The sequence below is a fragment of the Micropterus dolomieu genome, linkage group LG15 (genome assembly GCF_021292245.1).
Source record: "Micropterus dolomieu isolate WLL.071019.BEF.003 ecotype Adirondacks linkage group LG15, ASM2129224v1, whole genome shotgun sequence".
Lineage (NCBI taxonomy): Eukaryota > Metazoa > Chordata > Actinopteri > Centrarchiformes > Centrarchidae > Micropterus > Micropterus dolomieu.
In genome coordinates, this window is record NC_060164.1 from 12020856 (window position 1) to 12044009 (window position 23154).

Genomic DNA, 23154 nt, shown 5'->3' on the forward strand with positions numbered 1-23154 from the left:
AAGAATCTCCGACCATGTTCCATAACACATTATAACCACCGACTCTGCCTCGTTATAAATACACTTTAGTCACCATTTAGAATTAGTGATATAAAATGGAATAAAAGCTTATAGTAATGTTTAATGTTATATATGTCTATGTTTGCTTTAAGTAAAGTGTTTGTCAAGTATTTTTTCTAACTGTGAGGTGTCCACACTTGAAAAGGACCAGACTTCGGATTTCACTCAGAAAAGATTTATTTTGACCAGTTGAACCGGTACCAGTGACAGAATCAGCATCAGGTGAAAAACCTTTAAATACAAAAAATAAAAAGCATTTTGATAAACAGGTATTTTTCCCAACACAGGTAAGGTTAAGTATTTCAACAAAGTAGAAAGTAAGTATATTTAGATTAGGTAAAAGTGTTCAAACATTTTGATAAAGGTTTTAACTAAGGAATATTCTTTACATTTGAACTAAAACTATTTGTGCATTTTATCAATTTTAATTAAGCTTTAACAAAGGATTTTGGGTTACCATTTAAATATTAATCTACACAAATTAGGTAGGAAAACCACACTTTTTAACCATATAAATTTAAGCATTTGGGTCTTATCAGTTTACTATCACTTTAAGCCACGCAGTGACATTTTTAAACTTTTCCCCAACACATTTAGCCCATTAAATACATTTCTACACCCAAACAGACAAAGATCCAAACGAGAGTCCATGTGAGCTTACCGATAGCCCGTCACAATCAAAAAGTCCCAGTTTCTCACAGTGGATGCAGTGCTGTGGTCATCTCCGTCCTCTCAGTCTGTCGCACACTAGTCAAATGACTGATGTGCGTATTTGTACTCCGCTGATTGAAATGGGCGCGAGCTTCTGATTGCCCCAATTCAATTCACCTGGTCAAGCGTGCGCAGGGACAGCAGTCACGTGCGGGCTGCTGTGCAGAGTGGCGTGCAGGTGAGACGGCATGCAGGAGGAGGAAATGAGATGGGCACACTGAAGACAGCCACAACTCCGCCGGGTCAGCGCGACACCTCCCACTCGATCTTTGCGTGGCGATGCCCGGAAAGATCGCACTCTCAGGTGGGCTGGTCTCCAACTTGATCTTCCACCGCTACGAGGACCACAAGGCGCCGGATGTCCCGATGTAGTACGGTACTCGATTCGGGATCTCTGGCACTAGGTTTTGGACTTCTCACCGAAATGCTGGAACTTGGAGAGGCCCTCACATGAACATCTCGAACGACACCTTTGGAATCAGGATTCACGCCGATGACTTTTGCAAGCCTGAACTGCCCTCTCAGTGCGTTTTAGTCGCAGAGCCAAACTATGTCCCCAACGGCAACGTTCCTTTCAGCAGTATGCCATTTGCTGCGAATGAACAGGTTCGGACCAGCGACAGGACTTCCAAAAGTAGTTGACTATAGTTTGTACTTCTTTGAGTCTTTCGAATGGGTAAGTAGTGTAGTCGACAGTTTTGAAGTCTCCACTTTGTGTGGCTCGACCAAGCAACAGGTTGTTTGGCGTGATGTACTGGATGTGCTCTTCTCGGCTCTGAACTCTGGCATCGATGGGTCTCTTATTGGCAAGATTGGCAGCCAGCTGGAGCACTGTCAGGAACTCACTGAAGGTAAGGCCTTCTACATTGCCAAGACTTTGGAGGGCTCTCTTGGTGACTCTGACAGCAGCTTCGGCGGCCCCGTTTCGGTGAGGTGAATCGGCCGGGAGGATTTTCCACGTCCAGGTGGTCTCGTTTCTGGCAGCGTACTCTTCAAGCGATTCTTTGTTCTGTTGATTCAGGTAAGTGTACATTTCTTTTAGGACAGCTTTTGCACCGACAAAGTTCGTACCAGGATCAGACCAGATTTTTCGGGAGTGGCCTCGGACAGTGGTGAACCTCTGGTAGGTAAGCAGGAAGTTCTCTGTTGATAGTGTGTTTGCTAGCTCGACAAGGATAGCTAGGCTGGACATACAGCAAAATACGACGCCCCATACTTTCATGGTTACTCTCTTGTTGACATCATCCTTCACATGGTAAGGTCCAAACAGGTCAACGGACGTGAACTCGAATGGTGCAGACTTGACCTCTCTTCAGGTAAGTTTCCCATTATTTGCTTGCAGGTTCTGGCCTTTGCTTTCTTGCAGACGATACACTTGTCAACGACTTTTTGGGCGATAATTATTCCTCTGATGACCCACGCCTTTTTCCTCATCCGCAGCAGGGTTCCCGCCACTCCATCATGTCCCTCGCTGTGTGCTTCTCTGGCTAGCAAGGTGGATAACCAGGCTTGGGATGGTAGAAGAGGAACAGCTTTGCGGTCTTCTTTGAAAGTCTGGACTCTGCCACCACAAACTAGAAGTCTACTTGTCTGGTCTCTGTAGACGACTTGTTGGTCTGTTGTGGTGCTTGGGAAGTTGACGCCCTCTTGTGCTGCTAGGCAAAGGTCTCGGAACACGTCTCGTCTTTCGCTGATTGTAAGGACACCCGAGGATGGTACTGCCTCCCACTTTTCTTGGTCTCTGGTCTTGGCACTCAGGAACTTATTAGCTGCTCTCCAGATCCACGCCACAGTCCCAACTAGCCTTCTCAGGTTGCTGAAGCGCCTTTCATCGACTAGTTGTCGGACTGCTGCTCCTACTGGTGGTCTTCTGGATTCTACCCGGGCTGGATCGTGTGCTGTCTTTAGGCGGCTTCTGGCAAGTAGTGCTACAAATGTCTTTTTCTGGATCTTTGTGACTTTGTCTCGAGCTTGGGCTGTGACGTCTCTGGCAGATTTCTTTGGCCACTCATCGTCAGGACGGTCTGACTGTCGACAAGATGGTACCATTTCTCGACCTGGAGTCGGCAGTGTCTCTGGAAGTAGGTCTTGAGGCGGGCTGCGAAGACAGCTCCGCACATCTCAGCTTTCACAGGATCGCCTTTGTGGTCGAGAGGGGTCAGCTTGGCTTTGGATTCGACCAGTCTTACGATGACACCATGGCTGCAGCCACGGTTGCTTTGTTGTCGTCTTCCATCAGCTGGTTTGGCAGGATCATAGTCTTTGGCTCTGTTCTGGGCATCTCACTCTTGGATTCTTTACTCCCACTTCGATTAGAGTAGACCCAGGGCTTCATGTAGAATCCTCCAGCTTTCAGGATGTGCTCGATGTTGGCTGTGAGGCATTTCAGATGGTCGAGGTTGTTGTGCGAAGTCAGGATGTCGTCGACATAGGCATCTTCTTCCAGCACGCGTCTCTATTCTTTGAAGTGACTGAATGAAGGCAAGTTTGCAGTCTCCTGCATGGCAATTTGGGCTATGCAACCGGCAGGTTTGTCTCCGATGTTGACTCTTGTTATGGCATAATATTCTATTTCGGCATTTTCCCTGTCACGCCACAGGAATCTGTGCAGGTGGACCTCTCGATCTTCCAGCCAGACAGAGTTGTACATCTTGCGGATGTCACCAAGGGCAGCGTAGACACCAGTTCGGAACCTCAGCAGGACAGCTCTGATTGGGTTCAGGACGTCAGGACCTTTGATGAGGATGTCGTTCAGACTGAGACCTCTGTACTTTTGGCTGCTGTTCCACACTAGTCTGACTGGGGTGGAGACTGATTGTGGGTTTGGTGCGATGAGATGGCTTATGTACCACACTGGCCCGGTCCAACTCTGCAGGACGTCTTTGGACAGCTTCATTGCAGCTCTGTGGTTCACCATCTCATGGACTTGTGCAGTGTAGGTCGTTTTCCACTCAGGTTCTTTCGACAGCTGCTTCTCGGTTCTGAGGAATGTTGCTTCTACTGCTTTCTTATTGTTTGGCAGGGATCTTCTGCCCACGGACACTTGGCGTGCCAGTGTGGTCCGGTGCTGTGGTCATCTCCAGTTGTGTACGTCAGGCCATTTCTCACGATCTCCATCTCCCTTTCTTCTGCAAGCGTCATTTCTTTACCCCCTGGCTGGCCGTTCCCGCAGCGACACCCCCCACATCTCGGCTGGCAGGCGGCTCCGATGCTTTCCCACCTCCACCACTTCAGAAAGTCTCTGCTGCTGGTAGCTGTGCTAGACTGGGTCTCGGGGTGGTCAGGATACTGGCAGGAAGCTGGGTTTGTAGTAAACTCTCGATACTTGACTGCTGCAGTTCTCATAGATCTCGCGAAGTGAGTCTTAGACGTGTGGGCCATCAGGGTGATGTCCTCGAAGAGGTCTGGATGCGTGCCCCCGACTGTCTTGCCGAATGTAATTATGTTGTGTTTTTGTGCTAAACTGCAAAATGTTAAAAATTCATACAGAATTGAAGAAACATAAATAAAAGTTGTTTTCCTGCGCAAAATGTGTGTCACTTTACTTAAAGCAAACAATGACGTGTTATAAGGTCTTATAATTAGTTTATATGGTATTATGTCCACCTGTAATATATTATACAGGGATAGATATTTTAACACTTTACTTAAAGCAAACAAAGACATGCTATATATCACTAATTCTAAATGTTGACTGAAGTGTATTTATAACGAGTCGATGGTTATAATGTACTATGGAACATGGGCGGAGATTCTTGCCGCACAGTAATATAAACTGATATTACTATTAGTTATAAAACATTAAGTCAAAAGTTCATAATACATTATGAACTTTGCTATAGCGCCTAATGCATGTTTGTAAGTGATTATAACAACTGTTATAACGCAATATATCGTGTTATAAATATATGCATAAGTCATTATAGCGATGACCTTCATAGAAAGTGTTACCAAAACAAAAAAACAAATAAGGAGTGTTGTTCATCTTTAACATACCAAAAACAGCCCAAACCAGTGTAAAGCTAAATTACAACTACAAGCATCTAAACATGGTAGAATCGGGAGTCCAAATATGTTTGTCTAGCAATATGCTATCTGCAGTGTTTCTTCACTGCTCATCAGTTTGCGGGTTATTCAAGGTTTCCAGTCTTTCAGCCAGCTTTGCAAAATAAAAGGTGAGCAGAGTGTAAAAAATGGGAGGGATGCTTACTGTGTGCATTATTTGTCTGCACAGAGCACATGTCAGATTCCATGACGTCCTGAGTTTGCTCTGTTGGGCGTGATGAGGTTCATTTCATGCTCTCATCTCATCAAATCCCTGCATAGCATGACAGTGCAACCATGTCTGGATTAATCAAACCTGTGTTAGAAGAAATACATTTTGATTGGATTCATTATAATGAGCCATTTTACTATAACTGTATGACTGGATTTTAGTGCGTGAGATCACTCTGGATCCATATTTCTCTTTTGACCCATCAGCAACAAACAAACGTGGACCCCCAGCAGTGTGGTAAGAGGCAATTTGATGTCACTAATGTCATCTTAGAGTCAAAGCATACACATTTTACAAACAGCTCCTATTCAGCAGTGGAACAAACTGCATGCTTTTGTAGCATGGACTGTAAGGTAAACAACAACTAAAATCCAATAAAGCTACGATTGGAGGAAAAACAGCCAAGCAGTGAACATATTATCTCCAACAAGTGATGCAGCTTCCATTCCCTTTCTTCTTAGGTGTTTGAACTGCTTCCATGCTACTATATACTGATAATAGCTCAAATATTGTAGGGCATTGCGTTGTTTGTGATATTTTCTTTCTTTTTTTGCAAACTACAGAGCTTAAATTTTAGATTGCTGGAATTCAAGTCTATGCAAGTTGTGAAATATGTAACTTAATCAGTGCAACACAGTGCATCACAATAGGTGTATTCATGGCATATCTCAGTAGCAATATTGTTTTTTTAAATAAGCTAAGCTAATTGTCTTGTTTTGTACCTAGATGTTTTCCGGTGGTGGAGCAGGTTTACTGAGGGCAACTTTTGCTGAATGTATGTTGATAAGGTTAATAATGAATCTGAATGTTACCAAATCTGATGTCTGAATTTCTAATATAGACTGGTGTTTATTTACTGTTATCAACACAGTATTGCTTGTATATTGTCATTTTAATGGTGTCCAGGGTAAATGAACTTCAAACCATTGCTCAGTCTGTGTTGATGCATACTGACCAAAGCAGATGTATTTAACCTTAAGCCATGGCAGGCTGACTGAACACCTTTTCTCTTTTTCAGCTAAACCTTGTCCCCTTCTTCCTACTGTTGCACACATTTATCTGGTTGCTGCCCAGTTAAACCTTTTTTTCCCCCCATTCTTGGCCCGCTGAGCTGCTCCGCTGAAGCGGTTTGGGCAGCGCAACAGAAGGGATCAAGAGCACAAGAATAGTCACTAGGAGTGTTTTACTCAATCAGTTCCCCCAATGAGATTTTTTTTCATCCTAAAACCAGTGACCTTCAAAGCACATTCTTACTTCTCTGAACTTTTGGCTCCCGTCGCTCCCTGCCACATACTCGACAACGATGATACTAGTGTGAACGTTTCTCCAGATTTATAAGCTCATTTTCCTCTTTTTCACTCCCTTTCCCTGTCTGCCATTCTCTCTCTCTCTGTCTCACACACACAATCTTCTTCTGAGTTCACTGGCAGGCTGCAGACCAGAATAAAGGTATTTCCCATTATAGACTATTCCAGAGTATAATCACCTTCATGGGCTATAAAACATCATTACTTTATTCAAATTATATGAACATTATGCCCATTTGAAAGTGAAACACATCACAATGGAAACATAACCCAAATTCTCTCCCACATGCACAAGTCCAGAACTAATCTAAGGATATCAAGAAATAGATGCTTGATGAAACCTGGAACTGGGACTTCACAATGAGCAGAAAAGCACTTTCCAAATCAAAATGAGTTTTATTTGATGGTATGACTGGAATGAATACACTTACAAATGTATTCTCTCATGTAACAAAAACTTGAACAAGACAATAGAGTCTACAGCAACAAGTACTCAAAATTAAACAAAATATGTTGTTTGTCCATGCCCTCTAGAACGACACACTGAAGCGTTTTATAATCTGACGCCCCTACGAGAAGGACGACATTTTAAGTCCTTGCCTTACAAAATCATTTTATCATGTGATAATGCTATGGTTAAGATTTGGTTAGGTTTAGGCACAAAAATGATTAGCTTATTGGACCTTCATTGTCATGGTTGCAATAATAACCACATTGTCAGGGAAAGATCATGGTCATGGCTCAAAGAAACCAATGTTGACTGTGTTTAGGAAATGGGAAACAAATAGCAATCTCCGGTCAAATGTTTAATTGACCCATCCATCCACTGAAACCTGGACTTTGTGGCAACAACTTTAGTTCTGTCTTTGTTCATAATCCCTACCGTTGCTAGAAGGCTTTGTCACTTGAACATAAACATGGTGTTTTGGGGCGTTTATTTAAAGGACTTCTTGAGAGGAGAGTCTCGTCTACAGCCTGCTTTCAGCTAATGCCACCATGCTAACTTGCTCACACAATGCTAACTTGCGGGTGTTCAGTAGGTCATGTTTATCATGTTGACCATCGTGTTAGCATGCTAACATTTGCTAATTAGCCCTAAGCGCACAGTGCAGCTGAGGAGTGTTGGTAGTTTAGCTTGTATTTATTCATAAACAAAAGTAATAGTAAAATTTAATTTTTACCTGATGATGGTGATAGAGGAAAGCTTTTACAATTCATCCTCTGGGGACCATGAATGTCTGTATCAAATTTCATGGCAATAGTTGCTCAAATATTTCAGTCTGGACCAAAGTGGTGGACCCACTGACAGACTTTGACATCCCCAGAGCCAACCTCTAGATGGCTAAAAACCTAAAAACACATTCTCCTCCTTATGTATTCTATTTATATTGTCAGCTAGTCACAATCCAGTACCCTGTCTACTGTATATAAAGGAGAGCTAGTTTCAAAATATGCATGTGTTGGCACATTACAGGTTGTGTTTGATCCTCAGGCAATCCACATAAATGCTATTTTGGAAGCTCCTGCTATCCTGGGACACCTGTCCTGTGTAAAAGTGTCACATAAGAAGGTGTGAATCAGACGTGTTGATAGGAATAAAAGGTTGGAGGGATCTTTCAATCCTGTTAACGTGTGATTTCAGCGAGAGGTTTCCCGCAAGTTCTGTACCCAGTGGCAGGCGATGGTGGTGTGAATGAATATTACTAGTTCACAGAGTTCACTGGGCTTTATTGATACCAAGGGACTCACAGATTAGGAGCGTGATGATACATTTGGGTCACAGGACGTGACGATGCACGAGAACAAGATGAGAAGATTTGTAGCACTATTTTGAAGAAATATTTAATGCTGAAAATAAGGGAACCAGAAAGATTTTGAGCATTAAACTCGTAATTTCCTGCATTCTGGAGACATTTTCTGCTCCAATTTATGGTGGAAATGTCTTTGTTTATATGAAGGGAAACTATATTTAAATAGCACTCCTAGTTTTCAGTCATTTGTTAGTTAACAATTCTTGCCGAAAACAAATTTTCAGAACATTTTTAACAAATGCTTTCAAAAAGTGATAGGGACAAAATCAGCCATTTTAAAATGAGGTGGGGACATGTCCCCAGCGTCCCCAGTGTAAATGACACCTATGCTTGATACAGTCCTTTCCATTACAGCCTCATTGTGGAACTTGAAAATAAGCTTGTGTATGCTTTTGACAAAAGCCTAAATTATTTGATAACATTATAGTGCCTGATTCAGTGGCTCATGAAAGATATCCTGAAAGTAATTAACAACACTTTCTTAAGCAGCTATCTCTGTTAGTCAAGGCTCCTCCATCTGGCACTGACTTCTACATACTTAATAACCTAAAAGGCATTTTTAAACATTCATTCTTTCAGTCATTCATTTGCACTCACCCATTTTGATGACCTCTCATTTTTAGGCAGTTTTGCAGCTTTGGTGAGACTCATCTCAGAGAGTAACTGCAAAAAAGTGGAGACAGCATGTTCCAATTTAAATGATCTTCTTCGGACAATTGGACACAATTAGAGAGATTGTGTCATGCTGGATGAAATTGGTGCATTTCAAGCGTCTGGAGTTCGGTCTGTGATTTCACAGACAATAGCAATATCAAACAAATGACCTTAATTCATGGAGTAAAACTGAAACCAATGGCCATTAGAAACTGGAGTGAATGCATACTTAAACTGCCTGGAACAGAGAGATCATTAAGCTGGAGTTATGGATGTCCAGAAGGTCATGTCAAAGAAAAGATTTAGAAGGACCCTTAACTCACTTTTAACATGGATTTTAAGGTGGATTCAGCCACTTATGAGGACGTTTTTCTGTCCATAGTTGGTCTCCTTCCTTGGTGAACATTTGCAAAAAGAGAGAAACGCATTCATTCAAATGTAAAGCAAGAGGATATAGCAGGGATCAAACATTTTAGCCATTTATTCGTCCAAAATTCTGCCCTGTAATGAAACATGCAGTTGGCTGGAGCAGCTTTTAACTTCACAGCTTTGTCCACTGAGTGTTGACAGCTGAGATAAGGGTGAAGTGCCCCTGTTCAAATGAACCCTTGAGTTTCAATATAGCAGCCAGGAGGGGTTGGCGACTTGTTCTCTGTTTTGTTCAGGAACATATTTTATTGTCCAGCAAGTGTGTTGCAGACTGATAGTTGTAATTCCACTGAGTATTAATTAGAGACAGAGGAGGATCCCCGCTAGGTGAACAACAGATAGCTTCATTTTGGGAGTACTTAATGTATTGTGAGTGTTTTAGGTCAAGTGCTATGAAATGCATCAATCCAGAAATATCACTGTTCAGGGTGTTCAGGGACTGTGCCGTTCATATCAAGCTTAACAGTTAATATCCACCTCTCATCTTGCAATAATGCTGGGGACACGCGAGAGGACTATTGGGTCAATTTGCACAAGACATGCCCATCTTGAAAATTTATAAGGAGAAATACTGCGGTTGATTGGAACCAATGATCTGCAAATATGATCTTAATACGAGAGTCCACAGATCTAATCTAATCCAACCCCATTTGACTTTTACCAGATAAGATCAAACGTTTTACATATTTAATCCTTCATCTGCATAAGTCCTGTGCAGCATGGGGATCAGAGACTGCTGACAGCCTACGAGAGCTCAGTTTGCAGTGAAGTGAGGCACAGCAAGCTGAGTGTGACTGTCTGCTACTGTTGTTATTTTGATTGGAATTACTGGATCATGAGATTACAGGGCCCGATGTAAAAGGACGTATCAGGAGTCAGCGGGATAATCTCAAATCATTACGTTTGCAGTGTGAGCATATTTACAGCTGAGACACAAAATAATCAGCAAAATGTTCAATGTGTGATGCAATGCATAGTTAAGTTCCTCCTAATGTGTCCCCAGCACTAAAATTACACTATTTGGCTGTCATGCTGCAGTTGGCTCCAAAGCAGACTCGGAGATGTTGACTGATGCCTTTTTAAGTTACATAAAAAACTAATTATCTTCTTATCTGTTTTTTTATTTGGGTGTTCTGCAGAGATTGAAAAGTATGACGGCGATGAATTGAGAAAAGATGGTGACATGAAGAAATACCTAGACATCATCAGCAATAAAAATATCAAGCTCTCTGAAAGAGTTCTCATTCCAATCCAACAGTATCCAAAGGTAAGAGACTCAACACCCACATCTTAGCCTAAGAAAACACACCGTACCTCTTTTTTTCTAAACAGTAATGGAAATTTGCAGTGTTTTCAAAGTGTTTCAAGCTTGTGTGCGACATTGTTTCATTAATTTTAGATGTCAATCGGTGGATGGGACACTCTAGCTTCACCTGCTCCACCCTTTGCACAAATCGTTTTTTGTCACTGAAAATCCCACTGAGCCTCAAACAGGCTAATAGAAAGTCATCAGGCAGTGTCTGTTTATTCTGATGTGGTCATCAAAAAAGAAAGTTTTTAGTGTGCTAAAGCACTCAAGGGTACAGTGAAGAACAATGACCATAAATCATTGAGTGACACAGTACGCGTTATTCTGAGTCATGCAATGTCAGTACTGACAAAGTTTGAAATGTAGCCTAATGAGGCTGCTCCATCAGGCAGCTAAGCAACATCACACAGCCCCCTTGTGTGGAACCAAAAGGCTTTACTGCCACTGTAATCAAGGAAACCTGGTTCACTGACTTAGCATTCATGCAACAGGCAGTCAGAATAATGGCTTCAGTGTAGCCACACAGATTGCAACAGAACATATTTCAGTATAGTATGTTGATTATTTGTCCCGCTCTGCAAGTACAGTATATGCTATTATGTTTTGTAAGTGTAGGTAAACAGACAGATAAATGTCAGATATAACACTGGCATCTACTCGTAGCTATACAGAAAGCATCTTCTTTGCTTAACTGTCTGTATCATTTTTGTCTTTCAAATACAATATATCTCTGTGCCCAGCTGTCATTTTCATAACAAATGTCATAATTCATTACATTCCTGTCAAATCTGTTAAGTGATATATCAAGATGACATTTGTTCTTAATTGGTGTTGCTAATTTTGTTAGAATCTCTTTTTCAAATCTTATCTGAAAGTACATGTTGTTCATTCTTAGATATGTGATAAAACTGACTTGTCAGCATAGTTAAATGATACTTGCCACCTCTCAGCTGATTTTTTTTTAATTAGATGGTATTTTAATGAAAATAAGGAGATATGATGATGTATGATACGTGGCATCCATGAGTAACCAGCCATTCTAAGATCCCATAAAACAAAACTGCTGTTTCTATGTTGATAATAAAATATTACTAATTTGCCTTCCTTAAAATTACTTTGTTGGTGCATCTTGTTTTCAGTGGTACAAACACCAAATCATAGGTTTTGGTGTGGCAGAGCCAGAAACTCCCATCATATAAAAACCTGCAGGACACACTTCTTTAAACCCAACACTATCAAAGTAGTCTGTTCTTCACTGTCAGTTTGCAACAATATTCATCATCGGCACTCTCTTCTCCTAAAATCGCCGACATATATGCTCAACCGTTGCTTCCACACACTGACACTTTTTGTCTCTAAGCGCTCGTTTGAAATGAATCACTTCTGGTCACTTTTCCTCTTGTTGTCGCTGTGAGTGCTCAGAAAGAGAGTTATGGAGGAAGAGATCCTCAACAAAACACTCTCAGGGTCCATTTTTCAGTCTTTGCCCTGCATACTCCCAAGTGAAGTTCCTTTCTTTGTTCAGTCTTGCCCCTTAACATCTTGTTTCATGATCTCACTGCTATTTCATGGGCCCATACTGTACAGCTGGTGCAACAACACAGCAACACTACACGCAGTCATTGAAATTTAGTTTGCTGGTTTTGTCGGGCTTATTAGAGAAGGACTAGGAAAAAAAGAGGACGTCAGGAGGGCAGAGCGGTACTTTAGTCCAGTGAGCCCCTCAGGACATTCCACAGAAATCAATTTGCTGTTTCCTCCTCCGGATCACTGTTGAGAATGTAATTAAGCTGTGTTCAGGAACTCCTCACTCTATTAAATTGATTTCAAATCTATAGAAAATGCTAATTGAGACAGTTTCTTGGGAACACAAGATCCACAATGACTTAGATATCTTTCTGTCCTTGTGTTTCGGCCTCATTAAGTGCATTTTCTGTCCAAGTGTCCATTTTTCATTCAAACATACTTCTTAATTGTGTTGGTGTTTTTTTGTTTCTTGAACTTACAGCCCATATACTGCAAAGCTAGGGATAAACATTTGTGGGAATGGCTCTTCCAGAGACCTCAGGATACAAAATGTTAAGTATGTTCCATACTTTTGGGGGGATAGACTTGAAGTAGTATACACACATACATTACCTGTACTGTAGGCATATATTAGTTTGACAACTTAAGACTCAAATTAAACAGCAATATTGTCTTTCTGGAAAATCAAGCATTCTCATTCTGTGGAAACCTCCATTTTCCTGTGGAGACTACAAATTAGTAAAATGAAATGGTCGTAGGGTTCAGTCCTACCTGCTGGTTAATTGCATTGACCTGGCGTCCCAGGTGTGAGTCAGCTCCTGATTAGAGAGCCTGTCCTCAACAGAAAAATGGCCATGTAGGTCATTCTAGCCACACAAATTACGAGTCATGTTTACTGTGGCAGCGACCTCTAGTGGCCATACAGAGACAACACATGACAAAGACGATTAGCCTATGTATTATAAATAGTTGTACTCCGGTGTTGGTGGGTTTGGTGGATGGATAGTAAGTTAAATGCTTTTCACCTGGAGACCCATAGTTCCATACAGCTGCACAAATGTCAGATCTGGTCCTTTGTGTCGCTGTGGTGTCCACGTCTTTATGTCTTTTTTGGAGTTCGAAATTGCCGTTTTTGAGGCATGGACAAACACCACCAGTAGAGCTGTTATTGCACTGTTATAGGATACGCTCGAATGAGTCGTATTGGGAACGCCACCGGTAGGGGCATTATTTTAAGATACGCTCATATGAGTCGTATTGGGAGGTCGGTTAAAACGACCTATGTTGTCGTTTACGGTTGGAGGACGTATTGTGATTAGATGGTTAGTGAAAACCATTAGCTCTTAAAGTAAAAAAGAAAAGCTGAGGACCAAATAGATAACTGAGATGTTTTTTTAAAAAGTATTGTGAAACAGTATACTTATTGTCAAAAACAAAACATTCACAGCTACAATACACAGGATCAAAACCTAGTTCTGTGTAATGAACGTAATTGTGGCAGCTCTGCAAAGTAAGCAAAGCAGTGCAGTCCAGAGGGACAGAGGAGTTGTCCAACAACAGCTTCTGTGACCTAATTGCAGAGTCAGCAGCCCACAAGACTGCAGTGTCACTATCCTAAACATCTTGGTAACACTGCATTTTGAGTTAATGGTCATTAGCCACATGAAGGAACTCTTTGATCAAGTGCACGCCATGCAAAAAGGCTTGCAGAGCTTGAAAAGATGAGTCACATGCACCACATGGCAAATACCTTACAAAACAGATCTGCAAAAATGTTTTTATCAGCTGCATGACGGATTAGGGAACACATGTGTGCATTACATTTGTTTTGTTTGGTGCTTAAGCAGAGATACACGTTAACATTGGACTTTGATGAAAAAACTGTTTGTACATTGTGGCTACACAGATATGAATTCTTGCCAGCTTTCCCTGATCAATGTATTTGACTTTTTACACTGACAACATCTGGTCCCGCTGAGAGGCACAAACTAAATGGTTTTATTTTACCCCACGCTGGAAGCTCACTTGGTGACAGACCAAAGTATAAAATGTCATAAATCTGTTCTTTCACGTTTCAGCAGTCTAACAGTGCTCAATCGTGCTTGCAGCTGCCATCTTGCTGCAATGTAATTAAATGCAAAGTAATTAAATTATTACTTGGGAGAATTCTTCTGCATGGTTTCAGTTTTGACGATGTGTCACATGGAAGATTAATGTCATCTAACAGCCAAACAACCAGTTCTGGTGAAATCATTGTTTATGGTACACTGACAGACACATACCACAGGCCATTTTCACTGCAGTTCTTGTTAATAGCATTAATGATGGCCGCATTTCTGCAGTTACAGGGCTCTGGTACTGTGCCTAAGTTCTCGTTAATGTTATGACCTGTGCTTTTCCTGCTATGACAAGACAAAATATCTGCTTAGAAAAAATACCGGTTTAGTGCTGTTCTGTGATACTAGGTAGTTTCATTGTTCTGATGATATTAAAACAAGCTCCAGGTCCATAAATATCTCAGTTGTGCTGAAAAGTTAATATTAATGGAGTGTGTCACAATGCAACAAACATAAGTGACTGACACTTTGTCAAGATTTGAATCAGAGAAAGAGAGACTACTATGGCATTTAAAATATAAAAGCCAACACAGCATGTTACAGGAATATCTTAATTTATTTTATTTTATTTAGCAAGGGCAATGCATCTATTTATTGCACCAAATGTAGCTAAAACTAATTTTCATTTGTGGTCTTTTTGCTGCCAGCAATGAGCAGTTTGATGCAGTAAAAGCATAAACTGTAGAAAGAGACAGTTTTAGTGCATAAAACACTGTAATACAATATGCAATTAAATATAATACAGTCTCTGCTGTTAAATATAGATGGTGGAGCCTGAGCCTACTGTATAGTTAATTTTAGGATATTCACATTTTTCCCCCCCAGGTGGTCCAACTGCAATATTGTAACCACTTTAAAATCTTTATTAGTATATTGTATTTCCCTACTTGTTTTTACAGCCCACATACTGTTAAGCTAGGGATAAACATTTGTGGGAATGGCTCTTCCAGAGACCTCAGGATACAAAACGTGAAGTTTCATACTCTTAGGGGGATAGATGCGAAGTAGTATACACACATACATTACCTGTACTGTAGGCATATATCATTTCCACAACTTAAGACTCAAATTAAACAGCAATATTGTCTTACTGTAAATTGGTATATTGTATACCAATGGTATATCGTATTTACCTATTTTGTCGCTCAATCATTCTCCAATCTCCTACAAGACATGTGTAAATAAATAGTAGATTGCACATGTCACCCTACCCCTCCGGTCTAAATAATAAATTCACTTTCAGCTGTCAGCATCTGAAATTCAATGTTAGCTACTTACTGGAGAGCTGGCAGGGAACATGTTTGCTCAAAATGGGATTAATGCTGAACTAAACCTGCCAGTTAAACCATAGAGTTATTTTACCGCAATTTCTAAATGCAAATATCAAAATATTAAATTAAATTACTAATTAAAAGTCAACGCATTTTAGTTCATTTTGTGCCATGTATGATTTGGTTGATAGAATGCTAAAGTAAGTTAAAATTTCTGAACCAATCTATTGGAATAAAACCTTGAAGGGTGATGCATCTTGTTACAGACTGGCCCTGGAATTTGTATGCATCATTCATAGGGGACGACTTGTGTGTTTTGTGCACCGCTCTCTGTAAAATCTACATTAGGTTTGTTGTCGTTTTACAGGCTGTCAAGATAAAGACGTTTGGCCTTGGGGCCTCGCTCCAGTGACCTTACCATCACTTTCCTCTGAAAAAGTGACGAAACCTTGAAAACAGGGTTGATCTCGGTTAACGGGAGAAGAGGAAGTGCATCTGTACCTGTCATGTAAACAAATGATACACTAACAGCGCGCTAATGGAAGTCTTGAAATTGTATGTTGAGATTACTGCTTACTCAGCAAAAAATATGATTAAGATAATCAGCATAGTCATTTTCATTATCCCTTAACTAGAATTTATCCTCTGCTCTTTAATGAGACAGCTTGATTAGCATCTCATAACCTTGGGGCATGAAATGTATTTCCAATGGCTGATACTGCCTGCTAGTCTGAGTCCTGTGCTGGGACAATTCTGCATGTGTGTGTATCTGAGAGCGTTATAAAAATGATTGTCACCCTTTTAATTAGAATTAATTGGAAACAATTCAGCTCTCACATTTAAACAAGTTTTTTTAAATTTTTTTTTAAGTATTACCTCTGCAGGGCATTCGCTTTAACTATCCATTCTGTGGGTACATACACAGCCCACAACACATTAAATTGTATTTGGTCCTTGTGGGTGCCACAATTTTGAGCTTATCAGTCGTGGGTTATTGTGACCTTTAAATAGTGCAGCAGCCATGCTCTACCCAAAGAGAAATTCCATTTTTGTCTGCCCAGAGATGTCAGTGTCCCAAAGAAAGGCATATCGTGTAGAAAGGTGTTTTGCTTAGATAAGTGCTGAATACAGTAGAGGGAGTACAGAGTGTGAATTAAAAGTAAGCACTTGTACGATAGCATCACAGCTCCACTTTGGGATCCCACTGAGTCAGTGTTTGTGTGATGACTTTGTCTGCCACAATGCCGCTCATGAGATATAAGATAAAATGCCTTCCCAATGTTAAAATCTTCCCACATATACAGTGTCCCAACCCTATACGAGACACTAATTTGAGCAGGGTTTTCCGTAAACGGTGCCTTCATTCTGGAAATACGACACAATCATGTGAAATGTCAGCGTGCGGCATAGATTCACTTGATTTTAAAGAGTGCTGATTGACACTATTGTCCCACAACGCAGTGTACAACAGGAATGGAGGAGCAACTCACAGCTGGAGAAAAGCAAAAGCAAATTGTATCTAACAGTGAGACAGCTACAGGGAAAACAAATACATTGCATTTTTATTTTAAAATACATTGTACGTCCTTACTAAAGCTGATCTGATCAATAGCAATGGATCAAATGACTAGATGTAATGTTAAAGCTACTTGTGATGAACTAAAATTATCACCCGACTGCAGTTCTCAGCTCTGTGGAGCATTTTAGCTTCTTTGAGCTCATTGTTTTGGTTTAATCTCACTGCTCTCAGCCTCATCTATAGCAGCGGCAGGCAGCTGTTTTAGCACCAAACAGCAGACAAAGTTAGCAACCAACCGGTTGAACATAGTGGGGCAATTAGCAGCTAAAGAGCCAGGTATCTTTTTCAGGAGGTAGTGGAGACTAAACCAAAGGGTTAATAGAAGTGAGAGATGGACACAAACCAGTCCTTGCAACATTCATGCTAATGTTGCTTAGTGTCTGCTACAGTAAGTTGAAGTCTTATAAGGTGATAACATGTCAGTGTTTACTGCTTGTATTGCTGCCCCAAAGTTGCAAAAACAAACCAAATTTATGATTATAATTTATAAATTTATGCTGCTTTAAGTTTCTAAATATGAGGTAGTAGTTTGCAATTTGATGTCTGTTAACACATGCCTGTTTTCATCTACATTACATACTGCAGAGTATACTGTGTAGCATTATATAAGAGTGAAACTGAGACGCGGTAACAGTATTGACTACATACACCTCTCGTTTTGCATTTTCAGCAAGATTTTTAAAGTAAAAGCAATCCCATACAAAAAAAGAACAATTTGTTGTTTGTCATTTAAAGGCCACAGCTTGTTAAAGACTCACGAGAAAATAAACTCTGTATGAATTGATTTTTCTTTGCTCTAACAGGAGAACTAAGTGGCTGCAGCTCCGACAGCAAAACAGAGTCCATCTGGAACCTTTTCACGGTCTCAAACAGCTTTTGTAGCGTTGCATCACTTTGGTATTGGTGGCTGCACGTCTGCATTGATCTTGGCTCAAGTTTGTCACCTGTTCGAATTTACAGGAATCAAGATATTTGTTTTGTTTTCTGTCTGTGTGTGTAGGCCATCTGGGCAACAGTTCAGGCTCTACATATTAATAGGAATTCTTAAATTTTTATTGGAACATTCTGCTTGTTTGTTGTGATAAAGATGTTGGCTGGTAAAAGGAAAGATCTCAGTCATTTTGTCACCTTGTGCAAATGAACACTCATTTTGGCCATTTTATTATTTGGATTGCAACTGGTTCCATTGCGCTTATGTCTTTGAAATGCATTGCAACTGTGAATATTTTTAACATTCAGTGCGCAGTATGTGATGTGTCCCAATCCTAAAAAGACTGCTTGCATATGTCTGAAGTTGTTTAATTAGTGTTTTGACCAGAGATAACATCCTCAACTAAGACTAACGGTTGTAAAGTAAAGATACGCCTTAATATCAGATACCACTGATAGCCTTAACACTGACAGTCAACCTCTCTTCAGAAACTTGGATTCCGTTCTGAGACACTCACCAGGGGAACAGTAAATCTCCTCCGCTTGTCACACAAGTACCAAACAACCACTCATCTGCTTTCTTTAATGTTTGCGTAGCTGATAGGACACACTCCTAGAAACACACTCGCAGCCCAGTCATCCCTAGCTGTCATTAAGCATAAACCTCTGCTCGAGGCTTTAATCCTCCTATCAGACAGGACCTGAACACCCCCAATAGCACAGCTCGCTAACCTGGCAGAAAGTGCCTCAGGACATCTGCAAATCTTGACTGGCCACTGTGCACAATTTTCCAGCTTAAAAGCTGTAAAGTTTGTTTTGTTATTAGATCTGTAGTGCTACAGCACCTTGACAAGTTGCACAATTTCATTATTTTCACACTTTCCATAGAACTGACGTTTTACTAAAAAGCACTAAAACATGCTAGAGTTTGGTACATAAAAAAAAAAACTCATCCTGAGGTTGCTTTGAACTTTATTTTTTTGTGAATGCTTTCTTTGATCTCTGCTTTTTGGGGGGCTTTTCAGTGCTTAATGGCCAATGTAAAAAACAACTTACTCAGCAGGTAATGTGAGCAATCCAAACAAACAAAAAACAGGACTGGTACAGGCTATTAACCAAAGACAAGGAAATCCAGAGAATAAATCTAACATGGGAAGAGCACATGGCACACAGGCACTCGACATGGTACAAAGGGAGTAAAACAATTCTGACACAGAGAGGAGGAAACACACAGACTATATACCACACAGAGGGCAAGATGATTGAACACAGGTGAGATACATTAAGACAGGTGCAAACAATCAGCCAGGAAACACAAAGTTAGGAAGCAAAAGCTGCACAGAACACACAAGGAAGAAACCCAAAACCAAATACAGAAACGCTGCTGCACAGAACAAAATGGAACTGAGTTTCTCAATTTGCATGTGTTTTGTCTAAAGACGAGCTTTCTTAAAGGTTCAGTGTGTAAATTTTACTGGCATCTAGTGGTGAGGGTTGCGAATTGCAACCAGCGGCTCATGGTGCATTCACATGCTCCTCGGATGGTCCCATTTCCTGAGTTGTGAAGTTCATGTGCTCCTAAGTACGAATGTGGAATTAACATGGACGCTACTACAATGTTTTGTTGGATTAGCATTATTAGAGCATATAAACAATACACAGACCCAATTCACTCTACATGGACAGCAAACTAACCGTTATAACCATATAACAAAGTGTTTGCAAAATATGTATATGCAATACATGATTTTGTGCGAATCAAAGTTCTGTATACTTCTTTATGTCCCAGGTACACTTTATTTCTCTTTTTGCAATAAAGATTTAAGAAGGGAAAAGTACTGCTACTACTACTACTAACGTTACATCTTCTTCTTCTGCTGGTTTTCCGTACGTATTCAACATAGTAACGAAACAGGCTCTGTAGAGGCGTTTGTCTAATTGGGCTACTGTAAATATATGGCGACGCAAGATGGAGACTTCCAAGTAAGTGGTTATGTAGATAGAAATGGCTCATTCTAAGGTAATATTTAATATTTTAATTTGGCTGGTATTAATATAATTTAATTTATTTATGAATATTTGCTGCATATGTTGCATTCAAAACACCCTTCTAGCTAATATCTGCATAGTTATCAGTGTTGACCCTGCGGGGGGCACATTGCATCATTTCAAACCTCATTTAACACCGAACCGTGCCCCTTTCTAAAGCCCAAATTGCTCGCCATGGAGCAGCAGAGTGACTCCAGACATTCATTAGCTTAATGAAAACAGGCCACTCTTCTTCTACCGCCCAGCGAGCGCATACTCAACGTAGCCACAACGACCATCTGCTCCCAAGCTCCCTGCCAGCTATAGGATAGTCCTGTCAAAGCAACCCCTGTGAAGAAAGGCATCCACAAAGGTGTCTTAATCATTCAGATCAGAGGACAGGCAAGGACAGTAGGGATGCTTTTTTTTGCTTTAAAGATGGCTTCATCTCTGTGTCCCCTGGCACCTCCCTAACCTGAGATGTAGCGTGCACTCATGACGTTAATGATGTTCGTGAAATAAGCTGAGTGTGCAGTTGTTGGAGTTGAGTTGCAGCAGCCACACAGCTGGCAGTGAAGTTATTAGCCGCTCATCCACAGTGGGAGAGGCTGCTTTGCAAAAAGGTTAATATCATTTTAAGGTTGGCCAGAGTGTGTTGTGGTGGGCGGCTGACCACCTGTTCAGCTCTGGAGGTGGTCTCTTATCATCTCATCCAACAGCAAACATTTGAAGGTCGAACCATTTATTACAGTTAAAAAGAAAATAGTGTGTGAGAGCCTTTATGAGTTTGTTTCAAGTAGGAAAACATTAAGACCCTTTTTTCCCTCATTTCCTAATTGATCCTCTGTTCATATTTTCTTCAGAATTGACCCATTTGACTACAGTTGTGTTATGACTTTCACCTCTTGGATTAATCACCACTAGTCTCAGCAGTGTTGCGCCTGCGACAACCCAGAGCTACTTTTGAACACTAGCTGGTGCACAGTGAGAGGCAAATGATAGTCAGGCCCCGAGGCTTGAATCTGATAGTTTGTCATCTGGATAGTATTACTTAATTTCCCACTGGGAAGAAACTCATTATTTCTGACTTTATCTCAGCACTGACCTCTGGAACAGTCTCAGCAACGCTATTGGTTTGGGCCCCTTTTCTTTTTTTTCCTCTGCGTGACATGGATGACCCTAAACGCCAATAAGATACATGGCCAGCAAGGGCACAGTTCAAGCAAATGGATGGATGCATACATTAAGCTGGACAGCAGATGAGAGTCCTATTCACCTTTAATGTGCTACACACAGAGCACAAGTATATTGATTTATTACAGGCTACATTACAGCTTTTTCTCACATGATGAATGGTGACTGGAATGTGAGATTATATTGATAATAGATGACTAATGGCCAGCAAACATTTTTATGGGTAACCTTTACGTCAGACAGCAACAGATCAAATTCCTTTTACATCCGACACATAAAGAGAGAGACTCCTTCAGAGAAATTTGTCCATATATAAGTCAGCCTTTTTGTCATATGCCTTTTTTTCCTTCTGTGTTACAGTTTAATTTTGTCGGGAAGCTGCTGGGGCCACGGGGAAATTCCATGAAACGATTACAAGAAGAAACGGGAGTGAAGATGTCCATCCTCGGCAAGGGGTCCATGAGGGATAAAGGCAAGGTAAGAAAGATATCGATTTGTGTTGAAATACAGTTCTTTGGTCGGTCCAAGATGCCAATCAAATGGAAATATTTACAGAAATAAAGGGCCTGAAACTCCACCAAGACACAGAAAAATATTCGAGCCAGCAACATCTGAGCTGTAACTGAGATGAATAACACCCAGAGTAAAATTAATAGCTCTCAGTTGACAAACATATGTAGGAGAAAACAGGAATGTTTTTCTGTGTGTTGTTTAATAGCATTTTCTGCAATAGTCAATTATAAATGCAAAGTAATGAATCTCTTTGCCAAAGTCATTTATCCTGCTGACTTGTAGTCCCCTGGAGCCAAATTTATCCGAGCATGTTTAGAGACGACCTGCTGGAGCTGGTATTCATGCTCATCACAGGTCTCAGTGTGTTGCTATAGAGTTACATCGCTATTATTACTGTAGCTTCCAATTCAGACATCTGGACATGACAAAAGACTTGCAGTGTTATCACCTCTCTGGTGAAACCGGAGCAGCATTTCAAAATGTCAAGAACGTGTTGAGGGTAATATAATGCAGAGGCTGTTACAACTTTAAAGCGCCTGTAATTGATATTTTTTATAATAATAAAAATGAATCAAATGACAATGTGAAAAAACTGTGACAAATGTGAAAGGGGTCACTCCTCGTGATGAACCTACAGAAAATTGCCACTACCCTCAACTTACTTAGCTGTGAAACGCTTTGTGAAACAAAATATAACTTTTTTTTCAATAAGTTCAAGAGAAATGTAAGATCAAAAGCTCATTCTTCAGCTTGGAAACAGTAGTTTATATTTTATACCTGTTTATACAATGTTCTTTATTATTTTACCTGCTATTTACTCCAGTTATAAGCATCCGAATTGTGGATTTAATGTACATACTTGTAAATGGTGTAATGTTATCCAACTAATCTTCTGGATGCCTAAACTTTTGGATAAGACAACTTAATAAAGCCCCAAATTCTTCAAAAACTGTATGGCTTTTAATTAGAAAATACTTTTCATCTGGATTTCCAGTCAGGGCTAATTGTGAGACTAAAGGCACTGAGAGTTTTGAATGTGCCTTGGCCAGTGTAATAGTTCATTTAAAACTTTGGCTTCCTGCCACTAAGTCCATTCAGTTTACATACACCACATTGATTTGCCTTCAGTGTATAAAATTAATTAAAGAGGTGTTAAAATGTTAAGAACAACAACTGTATGCAAAAGAAGGGTTTATTTACATGCATGCAGTGCATAGGATGTGCTACTGCACTGTACAGTACAACATGCAATATGTCTTTTTATTATTTAATAAATGAATTAATAATGGCTGGTATTGCTAACATGGTGACATGGAGTTTCAGTCTAAGAGAGATACAAGGTGCTGTTTGCTGCACAAAAGATAATAATAGACCCCTAACAGTTGTCTCTCAGTAAAGGCAACGATCAGATTTAGTGTTTGGTCTTTTCTGTGTGTGA

At 40.5% G+C, this 23154-nt stretch overlaps 2 protein-coding genes across 2 annotated transcripts in view; one reads left to right on the plus strand and one right to left on the minus strand.

Moving 5' to 3' along the window:
* si:dkey-103j14.5 (isoaspartyl peptidase/L-asparaginase) overlaps window positions 1-8800 on the minus strand; it is a 29006-nt gene extending 20206 nt beyond the window's left edge. The window contains exon 1 of the mRNA XM_046070804.1: window positions 8763-8800. Within this exon, the coding sequence (XP_045926760.1) occupies window positions 8763-8782 (20 nt within the window). The 5' untranslated portion in view covers window positions 8783-8800. The remainder of the gene's footprint in view (window positions 1-8762) is intronic.
* khdrbs2 (KH domain containing, RNA binding, signal transduction associated 2) overlaps window positions 1-23154 on the plus strand; it is a 62679-nt gene that overhangs the window by 6140 nt on the left and 33385 nt on the right. The window contains exons 2-3 of the mRNA XM_046070803.1: window positions 10388-10515; window positions 21564-21680. Coding sequence (XP_045926759.1) covers window positions 10388-10515; window positions 21564-21680 — 245 coding nt within the window. The remainder of the gene's footprint in view (window positions 1-10387; window positions 10516-21563; window positions 21681-23154) is intronic.